This window comes from Aptenodytes forsteri, unplaced genomic scaffold (genome assembly GCF_000699145.1).
Source record: "Aptenodytes forsteri isolate BGI_AS27 unplaced genomic scaffold, ASM69914v1 Scaffold15, whole genome shotgun sequence".
Lineage (NCBI taxonomy): Eukaryota > Metazoa > Chordata > Aves > Sphenisciformes > Spheniscidae > Aptenodytes > Aptenodytes forsteri.
Genome location: NW_008795129.1, coordinates 4,268,953 through 4,286,576, shown reverse-complemented (window position 1 = coordinate 4,286,576; position 17,624 = coordinate 4,268,953). Strand labels below are relative to the sequence as shown.

The window sequence follows — 17,624 nt, the reverse complement described above, 5'->3', positions numbered from 1 at the left end:
TATAAAAGAAAAAAAAAAGTTTTTTGGGGGGGGGGGGGGAGAAGAGACAGACTTTGTACACAGTCCTTAGGCAGCACAGTGCATTTCAGGATCCTGAAATTCAAACCTCTCGTTTTGCTGCTTGCGATGTCTGTTGTGACCCCAAATTTAGGGACGTGGGGCAGTTTGCCACGGCCCCGAGCGGGGCACCTGGGGGAGAGGCTGCGGGCTGCCAGCCCTCCCTGCTCGCCCCCCCGCCGCTCCTCCTCATTGCCCCCGATACGCGCAATTTAACCGTTCGCTGCGGGCACACGGCACGAAAACCAGGCGATGTGTGGGCCTGATCCTGCCAGCACAGGCCATTTGCAAAACGCTGCAGGATCGGACCCAGCGGTGTTTGCGGTGGGGAGGGCTAATTGCCTCCCTCGGCCCCCTTCAAACAATGTCTGGGTAAACAGGCTGACCTTCAGGGCATGTTGCAAGGTCCATAAAGGCGGAGTGGGGGAGAACGAGCTCCAGCATCCCTCCCAGAGCCACCGTCCCCCTGCCCCAGCCCTACCAGCTGCAGTATCCCGAGGAAGAGGGGAGGGATACTGTGGGCTGAGATCATCCGCTTGTTTTATTTACGGCAGCCTGCGTCCTGCAAGGGTTTTCCTGCCAGAGAGCTTTAAAAAAAAAATTTAAATATAAATTGCTTGGGGGGGAAAAAAAAAGAAAAAGACAAATCATGAGGAAACCTTACAGCCAGGCGCAGCAGACATCGGCTCCCTCCGGCGCTGCGGGTTTGCACTGTGAGGCAACACATCCCTCGGAGCGAGCCAGCCGCTTCTGGGCTCTTGCTGCCTTAACCAACAGAGCCGCTCGTTGGCCATGGTGGCTGGTGGGGCCGTCACGGCACCCTTAGCAGTCGCTACTTTTCCCTTTGCAGCCCTGCAACCCTCTGGGTTCCAGCACCACCACCACCACCACCCCCCAAAAAAAAAAAAAAAAGCTCCTTTCTAGCTGCTGGTTTTGCCAAGTTTTGTCACAGAACAAATGTTTATGATCAAGTCGAACTTCTCCAGAAAGGATTTCTAGCAGAAGTGCTGACGGATGGCAGACGCGGGCAGCTCTACGGTGCACTGAGGTCAGCCAGCCGTAAGGGTGTGACGTGCCGACGGCATGGCGGGATCCTTCCTGACCTTCAACCCCCTGCATCACCCGCTTGATTAGGGGCTTTCTTGAGCTTGTTTACTAATTGTGAGAATCATTTACATCTTCGGTAACATCTGAGTCATCCGCCGCCCTCCATCTGCATACAAAACTCCTGACAGCAGCTGGAGTCATAGAGCTCCAGTCCTTGATCTCACTATCTGAGTCTCCCTAAAATGAGCCAACTTTATGGCCGCAGAGATACAGAAATGACCCTGCCATGCTGCTGCGAGCACAGCCCCCACGGGAATCGGGCCAGTTTCCTTTGACTGCTGGAATAATTAGTCAAATTCATACAATCGCCCAAATAAATACAGCAACGCATACCGATCTGCTGATGCCAGCCCCTGCTGTCCTTTGCTGCTGCGCGAGCAGCGCGTGCCCAGCGCCCGAGCTGCAGGCAGGCTGCCTGTGCCTCTCACTCCTGCCTGGGATCCTAGTTTGCAGCTGTCTCGTCTCACTCCCGGCTCTGCTTCTGCTCAGCTTGCAGGTGCAAGGGGAGATCACAGTCCCTTGTACGCTGGGGCTGTGCAGCTATTTCTCCCGTGCAGACGCAGGCAGATCACGCAGCGCTGGCACGGGTCGCTTTGGAGCCAGCCTGCCGGGGCTGCAGGAGTGGGCAAGGGCAGGCAGGGACAAGCAGCATCGGTACGTCCGGGCCAGGCAAACACCAGTGCTCTGCTTTAGCGGGTCCTTTGTTTCGGTTGTGAGATTCTCCCAGGTAGAGTTTCTTACTGAAATCAGTCTCTTTTCTCCCTTCCCTAAAGCAAAGGGATTAATTTCTCCAAAGGACTTTTCTCCCCCTGTGCTCACACTCCCAGCACTCCTGTGCGGTGGAGCCTCACTGTGCCAGCAACTTTGTGCGATCGCAATTTGTTAGGGCAAAACTGAGCCTTTGCTGATTTATTTTGTTCCAGATGCCTAACAAACAAAATAAGCCATAACAAAGCACGGCTTTATTAATATAACTGCATAGCCTGTCAGAAAGAAAAAACCTAGTCCTGGCTGATGGAGCCAAGGTGCCGAAAGCCTCACCGAGGCAGGGCATTCAAGGGATACCAGAAACCCAGCTGGACACAGCAAGACCTGTGTGCAATGCGCACGGCTTTATTAATATAACTGCATAGCCTGTCAGAAAGAAAAAACCTAGTCCTGGCTGATGGAGCCAAGGTGCCGAAAGCCTCACCGAGGCAGGGCATTCAAGGGATACCAGAAACCCAGCTGGACACAGCAAGACCTGCTGTGCAATGCTTACAAGAGTGCAAGAAGCATGAACATTTAGTTTAGGAAAAAAACAACTTTGCAGAAAGTCCGGCAGGACTTTCCTTCTGTGTTAGCATTAGCTCTTCGTTTCCAAATTGCGGGCGCCATTTTGAAAACCAACCAGGTAGGCTAAGGGCAGCACTGGGGTCCAAAGATACTAAGGCAAATAGCTTAATTTAAGCCAAGCCCAAGTGTGTTGCCCTGTCTCTGCAGACCCCCATGCTTTAGCTCAGCGGGGTCTGCACCGGTCCAGTCCGGGGGCTGCAGATGCACCCGTTGGGGAGGACAATGAGTTATGTACGGTGCACGGTTACAGCAGGGCGCTTCCCCGGCGCAGCCCATCAAATAAGCGAACGGGACACATTCCATTGTGGGCTTTTTTTGCTGTGGACATGGGTATGGAGCTGTCAATCCTTGGGACGTTTCCACTGTGATAATCCTCCGGAATACAGGCGATTTATTAACCCTCTGCTGCTCAGAGCAGAGGTTTTGGCCATCACCCTCCTCCACAGCTGGAGGCTCCTGCCAAAGCAGAGGAAGCAAGCGGCTTGCTCTCACCTTGCAGGCTGCTGCCAGCCCCCAGGGAAAGCATTAGGCAGTGTCCAGCAAGGCTGGGCATTTCCCTAGCACCTCTTATCTGAGGATCTGGAAGCACTTAGAGGAATTTTGCTTCATTGCCTCTACCAGCTCAGATAGGCTCATTAGCATCATTTCTGAGATGAAGGATGGAGTCTCAGAACAGCCGAGTGGTTTTACTTACATCATAAGCCAAGTCAGCGACAGTGCCTTATCTCCCCATCCTCTCACCACCTCGCCGTTATCAGGAACTTCTCCGTGGAGCCATGCACAAAAAGAGAAGAGAGTGGAAACAGCCTGGACACCCTCCTCAGAAAGCCAGCCTGTGCCGCTGGCTGCGGGTAGGAAGCCCAGCAGCAAGGGCCCGGGGCTGCTGCGGTTAGCGTGGCACCACGCACTGCTGGCGACACTCTTGCAGCCCACACTGTGTGCGGGGTAGCGCCAGCCAAGCCAGGCAACTTGCTCTGACAGCAATAAGACACCAAGCACCTCAGGGAGCTTTGGCAATGCCTACTGATGGGAGGAAAAAAAACCCAAACCACGTTCCAGACTTCAAAGCAGCACACACTGCTACGAAACCACCTAGCGCCAGAGTTCAGGGGTTAGTGCCCAACTGCAAGGACTAAATCGAGAAATAAAGTTTATTATAACCTGTGACTCAGTGCTTGCTGGAGGTCGATGATCCATTTCTGAGTGTGCGCCCGAAAGTGCTGCTCAGCCAGCCTGGGGCTGTGCACAGCCTGAAGTTTTTGGAGGCAGGCAGCTTGCTCTCCTGTCCCGTAATGGCTCTGTGCTCTGGGTCACCAGTTGGCTGCTGCTGTTTATCTTCCAGTGATTAATGGTCACTCTTGGTTCCTGCTGCAATTCCATTAAGATTAGAGACTTAAAGCTACACCGAGACATTTAGCAGTGGGTAACCCTGTCTCCCCATAGCTGTATTTCTGTAGTCTTGAGAAAACGAAGATTAACTCTTGTCTTGTGTCCCATCCTTTTTGCTTTCTAGCTGCAGGGAAAGAGCCCCTCACAGGCAGCACTTGTGTCAGACAGCAAAGAGAGCCTGGCTCTCAGGTCATCGTGCGATTCATGTGCTGTGCACGCTGTGGCATTTGAAATCCCAGACTGCAGGCACTCTGATGGCACCATCCCCTGAACAAATGCATGGATCCGGAGAACAAAATGCTCTTCCAGGAGGGGACAGGCACAGCCTCAGCCCCTTCCCCTTTAACATGGGGCAGAGGAAGAGGCAGGGGCTGCTCCACCTTAGCTCAGCCTCCCCGGGGACCAAAGTACAGAGGCAGATCATCTTCCTGAAAATGTACAGTCAAAGAGAGTCCCAAATGTTTATCTCTGCTGAAAGTAAGCCAGCACACAGGGAGTGCGAGTATGAGAGGAGTGAAGCAATCGGCCAGACTCCATTGGGAATCTAGTTACTCCCAGCAGTTTGACTTCTGGGATTGATGGAGCAGGAAGAGACAGCTCTGACCCTAAGACATCTAGTGTAACATCATACCTTCACCTCAGGGGATGGAAGAAAGAAAAGACACCGCCTGCCCCCCCCCCCTGCCCCCAACTGGTTGCAGAGCACCTTTCAGCCTGAGGGATAACCCTGAACCCTTTGTGGAGATCAGCAATCCCAAGCAGAGGCTGCGGCTACCGTGGCCCTGGCTGGAGGCACAGGCGGTGGGGGAAGCTCCCAAATCTGCTGGAGGGAGCCCGGCTGGCTGGGCTTCCCCCCTGCCCACAGGTCACCAGCGGTCCGTGTGCTGCTGCCTAGGGATCCCAAGTACCAGGTCCCTGCTGAAGCACCCCTGCTTGCCCATGGGAAGCCAAATAACATCAAAACAACCCAAGAGACAGCTTTTCCCCTCCAGATCAACCTGCAGAAGCAGGTTCAGCCGGTAGCCTGCTCCCTGACGGTAGCGCAGGGAGTTGAGCAGCACGCACTTGTCAATCTGAAGGCGGCTCTCAGCAGGCAACATCCACATCACAAAAGCCACCACTATAATTAGCCTTACTTGGCTCGCAGTCAGCCTTTATGTTTCCTTCTCGCCCCTCCAAAAAAAACAAGCAAAGGCATCTTTGCTCCCGGGTGATGGAGCAGCGTGTTACTGAGAATCAGGAGAGAGGTCACGGGGACCCTCGCTTGCTCTTTTTGGGTAAACAAGGTTGCCCTCCTCGTGTAGAAGTGCCCTCCTCCTCCTGCCCCAATGGCCCTGGCTTGGGCAGCCTGGCACTGATGCAGAAATAGAAAGGGGGTGAATTTGAAAGGAGAAAAAGCCTAGAGCCAGAGCTACTCTCTTCCCCCTGCCCTCTACCGTGCCCGCGGGGCAGGGACAGCAGCTCCCCATCAGCTGGAGGGACCTGCAGAGGCAGCCACCGGCACCATCGCACAGGAACCAGGGAGAGGATGCACACGGGTACTGACTGGAAGAAAAGGCTTGTTTGTTACAGAGTTGGGAACCTTTATCTTGGGAGCAATTACATATGTCGATGGAAGGAGTTACAGGTGCCAGAGCAGGCTAGGAGCCAGGGCTAGTGTTACAAAACTGAAACCTCTGAGCAAGCCTGGCTGCATGTTGCTAGTACAGGAGCTGTCCCTAAAGAAACCGTTCTTTTACGTTAAAAGAAAGTGAGATGAAGACTCAGATGGAGATGATAAATTTGATTTTGTTGAAAGACATTTCTGAGGTGCCTGCCAATATCAGTAACTCCCTGAGACCAGGCAAACAACTTGGTAGAAATGCCATGAAGGTTTAGTGCTGACTCTCAATGTCTCTGCCTACAGTGAGATCTAGCCAATGTGGAAGAAAGCTCCTTTAATTAAATCCAAAAAGGCTGTATAATCTAGAATAATACCTACAGCCTTTTGCGTCAGTGGCATGGGGTTGCCTTTGGGTAAATACATTGGTACAGAGCTCACGTGCTGTCCCCATTGCCGACTTTTCCTGCGGTCCTTCATAACCGTGCTGAGCAGATCCCCCTCTCCCTTTGCTTTTGCTTCTCTGTGACCTGCTCACAGCGAGCTGAGAAGGCCTTCCTTGATGCCACCATGTAGGGCACATGCAATAGGTATGTAGTTACATATATACGTACAAAATCTCCTCTCTGAAATCCTCCTAGTTTTAAATTCAGTTCAAAAAGCCAACTTGTTCTGAGCCGCAAGTCCCAGTTTCAACTTGAATATGGGCCACACTTTAAAATCAGTTTCAATCTAGGTGCCCACTGCATCTCTGAGGCAGGCCAAGCACGCTATGTTGTGCCCAGCGGCTTGGATCAACCTCATAACCACTGCACGGCTGCGGTTCAGGATGGGGCATGAATTTTCAATACTGGGACTGGGTTCCCCTGAGCCTTGTACCTTGTGTTGTCATTTACACCTATGGAACCAGCTGTAAAATACTCCCCCCTGGTTTTCCCATCTCTGCTCTAGTTTGCACAGATCAAAGCAATGCAAGATGTGCAAAAAGAGTCTCAAAGCAAACAGGACCCTGTGCAGGAGGACACTGTCCTTCAGTTACAGCAAGGCAGGAGTCTGAATTCCTCCTTAAATCTGGTCCAGTACAGAGTCAAGCCCTAGAAGAGAGGAAATTGTGCTTGACAGATGCAATCATATGCAAATGGCTGTAGAAGAGGGGAAATTATCATCTACAAACATTGGGCAGAAATTCCATCTGCCGCCGCCTCAAGAAGGGCTCTTAATAAATTCTGAGACAGCAAAGTGACACACATCTTAATCAAGACTTAATCCATGGAATTAATTCACTGCGCGTTTCTGCATAATTCCGAGAGTAATGCTAAAAGCCATGGCAATATCAGCAGCAGATGGACTCCCCCTACTCCATGCAAAGGTATTAAAGAAAACACAGCCCCTATCACATCACTTCGTGTACGTACACATGGCAAAAAGCAACAGGGCTGTGCCCTGCTTGCTGCCAGGAGCTCATGCAGCCGGCGGACATCAAAGGTCAGGCTCGCCGCGGGGTAGAAATGGAAACCAGCCTCGCGGCAAAGATGGAGCCCCTGCCACTTCTCTCCCACAGGAGAGGAGAAGCCTGGAGCAAGGCAAAGGTCTGGGAAACCAGCACCAGGTCCCTTCATTAGATGCTGCTTTCGAAGAGCGCTGATTGAGGCCAGTGTCAAGACAGATTCGTCGGCGCCTGGGAAAGGCTGGGGATGGAGGTCAAGTGAAAGGGAGAGCGAGGGAAACTGCTGGGGGTTTTGTGAGCAAGATCTGCTGCAGAAACCAGGCGGATAACCATTAGAAACGGCTCTCTGCCCTCTCACCACGGCCTGGGAAGCACGCTGCAGGTTTTGGGGTCAGCCTTGCCAAGGGCCCTAGCGGCAGCCCTGCTCAAATTGGCAGGAGGTTTTAGACAGCTCTGAAAATACATTCTTAGTCACTGTCATCCATCTCCAAAGGAGGTGCAACAGCTATGTGATTAATCTCTTGTTTACATGTCTAAATGCTAGCGCAGTCCAGACGAAATACTGCCTTCAGCAGGCACCCTCCCCAACACGTAAGGATTCGAGGGGCCGAGCAATCCTTCACCAGCCAGAATCCAGTCTTCACAACTGACCTCCACCTGCAGTTTGGAAGTCCCAAACCTAAACCCAGGGGTCCCAGATCCTGGCATGGTGCATCAGCTGCTGTTATGTTTTAGAGTGAGAGGCTCCCTAGCTGGGAAGGTGAGGTATTAGCTGGGGTGACCAGAGTTTCAGGAGCTGCTGCGACCCCCTCAAAGCGGTCCAGACTTCAGAAACCGTTGCACCTGCATTGGTGGCAATGCATAGTCCTGCATACGGCAGGGTTATGATCTGAAACTCAGATTAAGGACTAACACAGGGCCAGCTCACCTTTCCAAGGTGATGTGGCTGGGCTTGTAGCACTTACTGCTTCATGCCTGCCTCTTCAAGAGCGCCCAGTGTGGTCCAGAACAAAGTGGTGCTCTCAGCCGAGCTCTTCTGGGCAATACAGGTGGAGAATGCGGGGGCCTCGAGGAAGAGCATGGTGAGAATAATTGATCCTGGGACAGAGAGGTGTGGAAAGAGGTGGTAGAGGAACCCCAGTGGTGCCTGCAGTTGTGGGGAGCAGCACTGCCAGCTTCCCAGCTGGGATACTTTCAGCCAGGGGACGTGGCTCATGGGCACAGGACAGTCACTTGAGGGGACACGGGGAGCCTTCAGCCAGGATGACCTAAGGCTGGAAGCAAGCTGCTGCTGCAGCCAGGATCACTCATTCCCAGTCACCCAAGGGCGTGTAATGTGATTCCCATGTTAATTCAGGCTCCAGAGGTCCTTATGCACCCCAAAGGAGTCCACTTGCGCTGCCCCAGGTCCCTGCTCGCAGCAGCGGCTGTGCAGGCAGACGTGCCTTCCTATGAGTGCCACGCACAGGACTGCTTTTCTTTTGGGATGTGTGCGTGTACATCTGCGTTAGTGCTCTCTGGACAGCTTTACTTGGGCTTGACCGGTTTATGGAGAAGCGAGGGAGAAAGAGGAGTGAAGCTGGGCAGGGAGGATGGGAGAGGCGGGATGTCTGGGGAAGGTGCTAACAGCCCTTGGCTGGCCCAGAACCACTTCCTCAGATCTCCGTTACACAGCATGCTCCCGGCGTTGCTATTTCAGTCTGAATGTCACCTATAAATTGGAGGATCTTTCTCTGAAGGCTGCAAATAGAAGTGTCACTAGATGATCTTTGATTTATAGGGAAGCTCAGCAGAAAGCCTGGCATGTCCATTTTCCAGCCAGGAAACTCAAAGGGGTCCAAGGATCACGCAGAGATCCTTTGCTTTTCCTAGACCTTTCCTCAAGGGTTGGCAAGTCCCTCCCAGGGCGGGTGGGGAGAGGTCACACACAGAGATTCATCTCCCTAATCAGCCTGTGCCTGCTGCTTTTTCAGATTCCTCCTCCTCCGCCACCCATCCCTGCCCCATGGATTTCAACCTGCTGGCAGATGCGGAGGCTCGCAGCCCAGCCTTGTCTCTCTCGGACTCCGGAACCCCTCAACACGAGCACAGCTGCAAAGGACAGGACCACAGCGGTGAGTGCAAGGCTTAAGATGCAAGAGAAGCCCCGACCCGTCCTTGCGGGTGGATCCGGGTGGCCAGTGGCTTGCAGGAGCTGGCTGCGGTTCTCCCGGGGACATGCTGAGCTTCCTCTTGTACCGCGAGCCAGCACAGTGCCGCAGCCACACAGCCGTCCCAGCAAGCAGGGGGAAGGCATAGGGGTGTGTATCACAATGACAGCCATCAGGAGGGCGAGAGCACCATCCTGGTGATGGGGTTGCCTGGCCCCAGCTGCAGGAAGCCACAGCTGACAGAGGGCATGAGTCAGGCAAGCCGGGTCACTGCCCAACCAAGATTTTATTGTATTTGCCTCAACTGGGTCCCCAGAGCAGGAGAGCTCTCCCCGCAACATTGGAAATCTCATCCAAGGCACAGAAGGCTGCACCTAGTTACAAACTGCCCTTTTGTTTTTTTAAACTCTGTTTAAATTGCTTAGCTTGAAACTTTCCATGCTGCGGGTTAACCTTGGGCTGAACTTTCCAGGTTCGGGCAATAAGAAGGAAGAGAAATACTGTCTTGCCCCTGCTTTAATTGAAAAAGCCTGGTCGTCTGTGCCTTGGTGCAAGGCTCCACAGTGGGCTGCTCTTGTCCCAAGGAGGTGCCTCTGACCATTCCCAAAGGCTGAACAAACCCCAAGCCTACCGCATTCTTTATCAGGCTCTGAAGAAGAAACACCACCATTCACACCTGCTCAGAAATCAGCTACCAAATGCTATGGCTTCCCCTGGATTTTGCATCTGTCCTGTGACTGCTCCATCCCTTGTTGCTCTGGATGCGGCAGGACAATGCAAAGCTGCCAGCGCGAGGGGAGGCGAGGGCCGGGGACAGCCTGCTGCTCCCCGCGTAAAGCCTCCAGGCTCACCTGTGTGCAAAAGCTAATAAGCATAATCATAGAATCATAGAATCATTGAGGTTGGAAAAGACCTCTAAGATCGAGTCCAACCATCAACCCAACACCACCATGCCCACTAAACCATGTCCCTAAGTGCCTCATCTACTCGTCTTTTAAATACCTCCAGGGATGGTGACTCAACCACTTCCCTGGGCAGCCTGTTCCAATGTTTAACCACTCTTTCAGTAAAGAAATTTTTCCTCACATCCAATCTAAACCTCCCCTGCCGCAACTTGAGGCCATTTTCTCTCGTCCTATCGCTAGTTACTTGGGAGAAGAGACTGACACCCACCTCGCTACAACCTCCTTTCAGGGAGTTGTAGAGAGCGATGAGGTCTCCCCTCAGCCTCCTTTTCTCCAGGCTAAACAACCCCAGTTCCCTCAGCCGCTCCTCATCAGACTTGTTCTCCAGACCCCTCACCAGCCTCGTTGCCCTTCTCTGGACACGCTCCAGCACCTCAACATCCTTCTTGTAGTGAGGGGCCTGAATGAATGATGCAGATTAGAATTCCCCAGAGCAAGTATCATGAACAGAGTTACGCTGGGATAACTATGGTCAGAGAATCCACCCGCCGAATTCCCCAGTGCACACGTACCTTAGTTGGGCACATCCCCAAGCTCAGTGGCTCCTCGTCAGCTGCTTTGGATGCACGGCGGTCGTCTCCATTCAAGTGGCCTTCCCGATCAAGCCCACCCTGGCACGCCGCAGAACTGCCAATTTAGGAGCTGATTTTTTTTTCCATTAGGCATGAGCAGCTAATTCCAGCTATGACTGCAGTCGTTTCATTGAGTGGGCGAACGTGCACGAGATATATTCCACAACCTATTTTGGGTTGACAATAAAGGCTGGGTGCCTGGCTATGTCACTCCCCACTGTCTTAAACGGTCTAGAAGTAAAATGGTTCCGGGAGGTGGGTGTTTGCCAGTGCTACCTGCATGCAGAGGCTGGCAGCTTGTGCATTCGCACCAGACAGGCCAACGGCAGCCACAAGTCACCGGTGTCAGGCAGAGCAGAGCACACCACCGAGGGCTGCCCGGGACGGGGCAGGGCTGTGCTTCTGGCACTTCTTGCCTCTCCTCAAGAGAGCAGCCTCCCTGCTCCTCCTTGACTCTGAGGATGAAGGAAGCAGAGCAAGAGATCCTGAGGAAGGGAGCACAAACCTTGTTTGTCTGGGCTCAGCTCTCTGAGATCCCAAGTGTCCTCCGATGGCGTGGCGTGGTTTGTCACACCTTCTGTCAGGTTTCAGGTCAGGGGGAGAGCGAGGATGAGGAGGGAGGAGGTGAGGAACTGCCCTGCATCTGCCCGTATTCTGCTCCTCAGCATGGATTCAGGGCACCCACAGGGTCTCTCCTTCTTGCGAGGTCCCTTGTTTCCCTGTATTGCCACACTTTTGGTCCCCGCTGCGACGCCTAAGCTCTGCACCATTTACAGAGGGCGCTTTTCCCCTGCCTAGAGAAGAAGCAGAAACAGACATGACACTCCCTATAAGCAATGCTCAGGAAGAGCCACAGGTAGCAGGTACGGAAACAGAGAGGACAATAAGAAGAATGTGTAGCTGCAGAGATTTTTCCAGGCTCAAAGTCAGGATTCCTACATCTCCTTGGACTTCACAAGATTTATGGAAAGTTCTACACCAGAAGGTGTGGAGAAGATAAATACCAAAGCAAGATACTTAGTGAGCTCTTCCACCCAGATGCAGCCCATAAGCCAGTGGTACCTCCGCTCCGTTCTCCTTCCCTCTTGGTATAGTTTCTTCCTGCGTGAAGAAGGGCCGTCCTGAGCAGGAGCTCCTGATTAGGGCACAGCCTCCTGCTTCGCAGCAGCCCCTTTGGAAATCCGCATTTGTCAGGGGCTCTTGTGGGAACATATCCCCTGGATGTATCAGGCTCTTAATTAACCCAGACTTAGCAGATGAACAAACAACCCAAATGTTGTCCCTTCATCTGTACTGAGCCATTCCTAATAACTAGCTCAAATGTGGTGGCATCGCTCCCCTTTTAATCTGTTTTAGAGTTGGATAATGCAGGAATCTCCCTCTTCCAACACTGGCTTAGAGCACTGAGCTAGAGAAATCAGTTTTATCTCTTTGGCAAGAACCACTGTAAAAAAGATCCCCATTAAGAGCGTGCTTCCAAGAGTTCTGCTGAACGTGGGATCCCCACATGAAGATGCTCATGGGAACAAGGAGAGTACCACGAGACCACAGCCAGCTCCTACCGTTCCACTTTTCAGGCCCTATGGCTTCGTCTGTTTCAAGAGTGCACTGGGAAAGTTCTCTTGCGGGTACACCCTGGATGGAAACACAAACTGGTCCTGGCACTGGGAACAGCAGACAGCACCTTCCTGCTCAGCAGAACCAGCTTGCACCCTGCTGTTGTGAGCAATAGCCAGCTCGCTCTCCTTGCGTTAGCTTTCCTGCTGGTGAATAGCATTAAACGTGCCACAGAAGCGGAGGCGGTTGGTGGGGAGCCTGCGGGGAATCCACATTGCTTCAGTCAATGCAACGCATACCCGTAGAAACAAACCTTTTCTGACCGCACACAGGTTTTCCTCCATGAAGAGCTAGTGCCTGTCCTGCAAACGCTCTCTGCGACTCCAGCGTTGCTCCCTTTGGAGAAAAGCGGGTGCAAGGAGGGTTTTCCCAGGAACAACAGGGAGAGGATTCTGAATTAACACGCTGCCACGGGAATGGGGTAGTGGCACCAGGTTCCTGGGACAGGAGTGTCTCCCAGGGCCGGGCTCCATTAAAGCACCTGCTGTTGGGTACAGCGCTGCCCTGCAGCGGAGTCCTTTCTCTGTCGGGGCTCAGATGCTTTTCAGCCTCTCTCTTAGGCTCTCTCTTTTCCATTTAGCTTTTATGGGGCATATTTTTCCAGAGCACATCCATCTGACTTGAGGAACCCTTTTTTTCCTCCCCCAGCTGTATTCCAGGTTACTGTTTTCTCGCCTCCCTGCTTTTTAAGGGGCTGTACAAGACATCTTCCACGTTAGGATTTTTCTGAACTTTGAAGCCTTTTAAGCTAGCTTCCACTTAAAAAAAACCACAACCAAACAAAAAAAATCCTTTTAATCTGAATCTCAGCAGAATGATGCCAGAATTTTTTAAAGGTTCTTCTCCCGGATGCAACAGTTTGGCAACTGTTTGCAAGGATTTCTACTTAGTTTAGCTGAGTATTTCCCACTGTAAAAGACTACCTCCCCTCCCTGCTGAAAACCTGATTTTCAGTTGGAACTGCTTCACCTTGCTTCTAGATCAGAGGAAGGAGGCGGCAAACATCAGAAATTATTTATTTTCACTGGAATAATTTTCTTCTGTGGTGACTTGTCTTGGTTCCCAGCAGAATTAAACACGAGCTGTAGCTTTCCTCCTTGTAGTTGTCCTCCATAGATTGCCCAAGTGCTCAAATGTGACATTTTCTTTTGATGATGGAAGATATTTATATTTGCATTCTGCCCCTGTTTGCAGAGTACCGACAGGCCCAGGAGGGGCTGTGGCACAGAGAAGTACCTGGCTGCCCACCTCCAGCCACGGCAGCCCAAGGCTCAGCATTAAGGCCCGGGCTTAATGCCTAGGAGGAGGCTGAGCTGTACTTTTCATTTAGGTACCAGCGTGAACGCTGGAGAGTTTAAAGATGTTCATTTAAGGGGCAACGAAATGAGGGATCTCCGAGTGAGGAGGTGGGCAGGGGCAGAAGGACAGGGAGATGCTGGAGTACTTCATGGCAAGGTCTAGGAGAGGCCTTTTCCTACTTTTAAAAAATAAAAATACGTGCACCTAAGTAAGGAGGTAGAGGAGTAAGAAGGGAGGAAGGATAAAAATTTGTGCTCCTCAGGTTTAGGTAATTTAAGAACCTCAACTTGCTATCATTGGCAATTTGCCTTTTCCCATCACTTGTCCACAAAACCACTACTGGATCTTTTGCTGTGTCATAAGTGGCAATTTCCATTCAGTTTTTCTAAAGGGCGCCTTAGGCAGAGAGTTTTAAGCAGAGTAGGAAACTGCCGGCCTGGGTAAGTTCTGCCACTATCACCCATCTTAACTGCGACTAATGAAAACCAGCGATTGGAAGTTTGGAAAATCCAAATCCAGTCACTTGGAAGCTGACATCCATTACAGCAGTTAAATGAGGGCAAGCCGTGCTGCATCAAGGGGCCGTGGGTTTTGGTGCAGGGTGGATGCCTGCTCGCAAGGGCGAGGGAGGGAGACAGGACCACTCCTGTGGGTGCAGCTGGAGCTGCTGGTGGCCGCAGCAGAGGGGGACCTCACTGAGCACGCTCTGGTTGCCCCAAGGACGGGCTCCCCAAATGCATCCAAGCCTCCGAGTTAACTCAGGGGATCTCTCCCACCTTTCTGTTTTCTCGCACAGACACTGAGAAGTCCCAGCAAAACCAGACGGACGACTCCAACCCTGAAGACGGCTCGCTCAAGAAGAAGCAGCGGAGGCAGAGGACGCACTTCACCAGCCAGCAGCTCCAGGAGCTGGAAGCCACTTTCCAGAGAAACCGTTACCCAGACATGAGCACCAGGGAGGAGATTGCAGTCTGGACCAACCTGACGGAGGCACGAGTTCGGGTAGGACTGCAGCCCTCCCACCTTCCCGGGCTCGAGCTTGTGGGGAGGAAGCCAGCTGTGATACAAGCCACCAAGCTGTCCCCAAACCAAGGAAGGAATTAGGGGCACTAGAAAATGTCCCTGTCCTGAAAACACCTCACCAGGCTCTACACCCAAGATTTGACACATCCAGCCACGCACACACCCCGTGCTGGTGGTGCCTTCCCCATCCAGTGCCACCTTGCAATAACACAGGGAGATGCAAAGCCCAGGCTCTGCCCCACAGAGCCCCACCAGCTGGCTGCCCCGACCCGGCAGACCCCTTCCTTGCAGTGCCATCGTCCCCCAGCCTTAGCCTTGCTGGAGGGCACTCTTTGGCGTTCCCAAACCACTGTGCAGTCACAGGCATAGCGTGGCAGGGCTCCAGCTGGAATGAGAGCTTCTCTCTGCTACTAGAAATATGAGATAGCAGCACCATGAATAGCCTTCCAGCAGCTTCCACACTCTAGGAAGTTATATTGTTTGAGTCCCTCCAACACTAACAGATTTTCCTGTTAGAAGATAGACTTCTAACACCCCACCCCAAGCTGGTCCTGAGGTGAAGTCAAAACAAGAGAGGTTATTTCCTCCACTCAGCAGCTCTCAAACCACATCCCCCAAATACTTTGCTCCCAAGTCACACAACCCCAACCCCTCCTCTTGGGCTGTGGTCACTTGGAAATACGGCAAGTATTTTCCTCCCTTTTCCCCTTGTAAAGGGCATCCGTTTGTTGAGTGAGGTGGGTTATTCTGTGCGTTGTAAAATGGCAGTGGTTGGGTTTTGATCGAGGTGGTGACTCTCACTGGGAGATGACCCTGCAGCCCAGACATCTTGCTGCAACACTTCCCTGATGCTCAGCTTCCCAGGTCCCTGGGAGCATCCCCGGCCCTTCAACAGCTCTTGCCTTGTTGGGCAAAGGGACTGGGGCAAGGCCCCTTCCAGGGACAGCCCAGAGCGATTCGCTTCCCCTCCCTCTCTCTCTCTCTCTCTCTCTCAGGTCTGGTTCAAAAACCGCAGAGCTAAGTGGAGGAAACGGGAGAGGAACCAACAGGCCGAACTGTGCAAGAACAGCTTTGGAGCCCAGTTCAACGGACTGATGCAGCCTTACGACGACATGTATTCTAGCTATTCCTACAACAACTGGGCCACCAAGGGGCTCGCCACCAGCCCGCTCTCGGCCAAGAGCTTCCCGTTCTTCAACTCCATGAACGTCAGTCCCCTCTCCTCCCAGCCCATGTTCTCCCCACCCAGCTCCATCGCCTCGATGACCATGCCTTCATCCATGGTCCCTTCCGCGGTGACCGGAGTACCGGCCTCCAGCCTCAACAACCTGGGAAACATCAACAACCTGAACAGCCCGAGCCTCAACTCTGCTGTCTCATCCAGTGCCTGTCCTTACGCCTCAACAGCCAGCCCCTACATGTACAGGGACACATGCAACTCCAGCCTGGCCAGCCTGCGGCTGAAGGCCAAGCAGCACGCTAACTTCACCTACCCGGCGGTGCAGACGGCAGCTTCCAATCTGAGCCCTTGCCAATACGCCGTGGACAGGCCCGTATGAAGGGCTGCCCTCCGCCAACCAGGGACTTGACCTTAGCCTGATAAAAGGAGACCTTTAGCCCTACAACAGCGTACGTCCTGCAGAGAATGAGAGTGAACATGAGAGAGCAAGAGAGCGAGAGAGAGCGAGAGCGAGCAGTGAGCAGGCAGACGGACCTCTATGAAGATTTGTCTAACTATCGTATGGTGAATTTTGACTGTCTTTCCCCTCCCAAACCCCTTCCCCTCTTGCCCACCAAACCTCCTCCTTCGTGGTAAAGAAACCAAAACAGTCTACTGGAAGCCCCATGGGGAAATAGGAGCCCCGACGTGCGGGGTGCCTGACCCATGGGCAGCAGAACCAAGTGTGTTTCAATCTGCCCCCCCAAGACCCCAGGGGTGAGCTCCCCAAATCCCCAGGACAGCACGGGCAGCCAGATGCCACCCCTGCAGGGAACAGCCAGGGACAGGGCAACGCAGGGGCTGCCATTTGGTGCTTGGCTGACCCCTTCTCCCTGCATGCGTGCGAGATTTCAGTTAAAGAAGTCTTGCCCACTTATTTATCACACAGCCAGTAAGGAAAGCCGTGTCTCAATCGATTGGCATCTCTTTTTATAATGCGTATATACACATGGCCCTTCAGACTTGAAGCCTTTAGGAACTGGGAGTTGTAAGGATATAAAATATGTGTGTGTATATATATCTTACATATATACAAATACATATATAGACATTAAAATATGCTTTTTTGTTTTGTACGTGAAATAACCTACAAAGTAGACCTTAAAACAAAAAAACCCATAAAGCAAGCACATCCACCGAGGCAGCATCCTGCCTGTCATGCTTTACTGCTTCAGTCATTTCCAGTCAGACAGGAACACCTTTGCCAGTGTACATCCAAAGCATCCCCTTTTGCAACAATCAGCTCCCCCTTGCACATCTCCTTCCCTTCCCTTCTCCAAATCCCATTTCCAAAAAAAGATAATAAAATAAAAGTTGGCACAATCCCTTTAAGGCTTCTGCCTGTCTGGTTATTGAGAGCACAAACCTGCATCTGAAGACTCAGAAATCAAGCGCCAGCAGCCCAGGCGAGAGCGAGCATCCTTGGGAGCGCCAGCACGAGGCAGCCCGAGTCAGAACAGGGGCCTGGGGTTTGGAGGGGCCATCTCTCTTCCTCACTTACAAATCAAACACCTGGCTCCTCAGGACAGCAAAAGCCCGTGGAGGGAAAACAAGCCTGCTCCCTGTCTGCATGCACCCACTGCGGCAGGAAGGTCCAGCCTCTCCTGGCTCAGGCTTCCCCGCCGTGCGGGATGGGGCCAGTGCCTTTGATCTCCCGGCAGCCCAGGGCAGGGGAGCCCCTACAGGCACTCCCACTCTGAACAGCCAGTTCCCCCAGTTCCCCCTGCGCAGTTTCTGTTGGGAAAGCTGTAAAACAGAGGTGGCTCTCCTGAGATGTACAGGCACCAGGGGGACCTGCTGCTTCAGCCAATGCAGAGGGATGCAAGCGGGTTCCACCAAGGGCC

General features: G+C 52.8%; 1 protein-coding gene across 1 annotated transcript; it reads left to right on the top strand.

Annotated features, from left to right (window-relative positions):
• Window positions 1-8,914: 8,914 nt before the first annotated feature.
• LOC103897614 (pituitary homeobox 3) lies at window positions 8,915-17,112 on the top strand. Its single transcript, XM_009277698.1, has 3 exons — window positions 8,915-9,049; window positions 14,335-14,540; window positions 15,557-17,112. The coding sequence occupies exons 1-3, from the start codon at window positions 8,941-8,943 to the stop codon at window positions 16,118-16,120; spliced, it is 879 nt and encodes a 292-aa protein (XP_009275973.1). The 5' UTR covers window positions 8,915-8,940; the 3' UTR covers window positions 16,121-17,112.
• Window positions 17,113-17,624: the final 512 nt, after the last annotated feature.

What these genes read in the sequence shown, in the direction of transcription:
- LOC103897614 (XM_009277698.1), top strand. Translation starts at nt 8,941, where the DNA reads ATGGATTTCAACCTGCTGGCAGATGCGGAGGCTCGCAGCCCAGCCTTG. An exon ending in CAAAGGACAGGACCACAGCG is followed by an intron (nt 9,050 to 14,334) that starts GTGAGTGCAAGG and finishes TTTCTCGCACAG; the next exon opens with ACACTGAGAAGTCCCAGCAA. An exon ending in TGACGGAGGCACGAGTTCGG is followed by an intron (nt 14,541 to 15,556) that starts GTAGGACTGCAG and finishes TCTCTCTCTCAG; the next exon opens with GTCTGGTTCAAAAACCGCAG.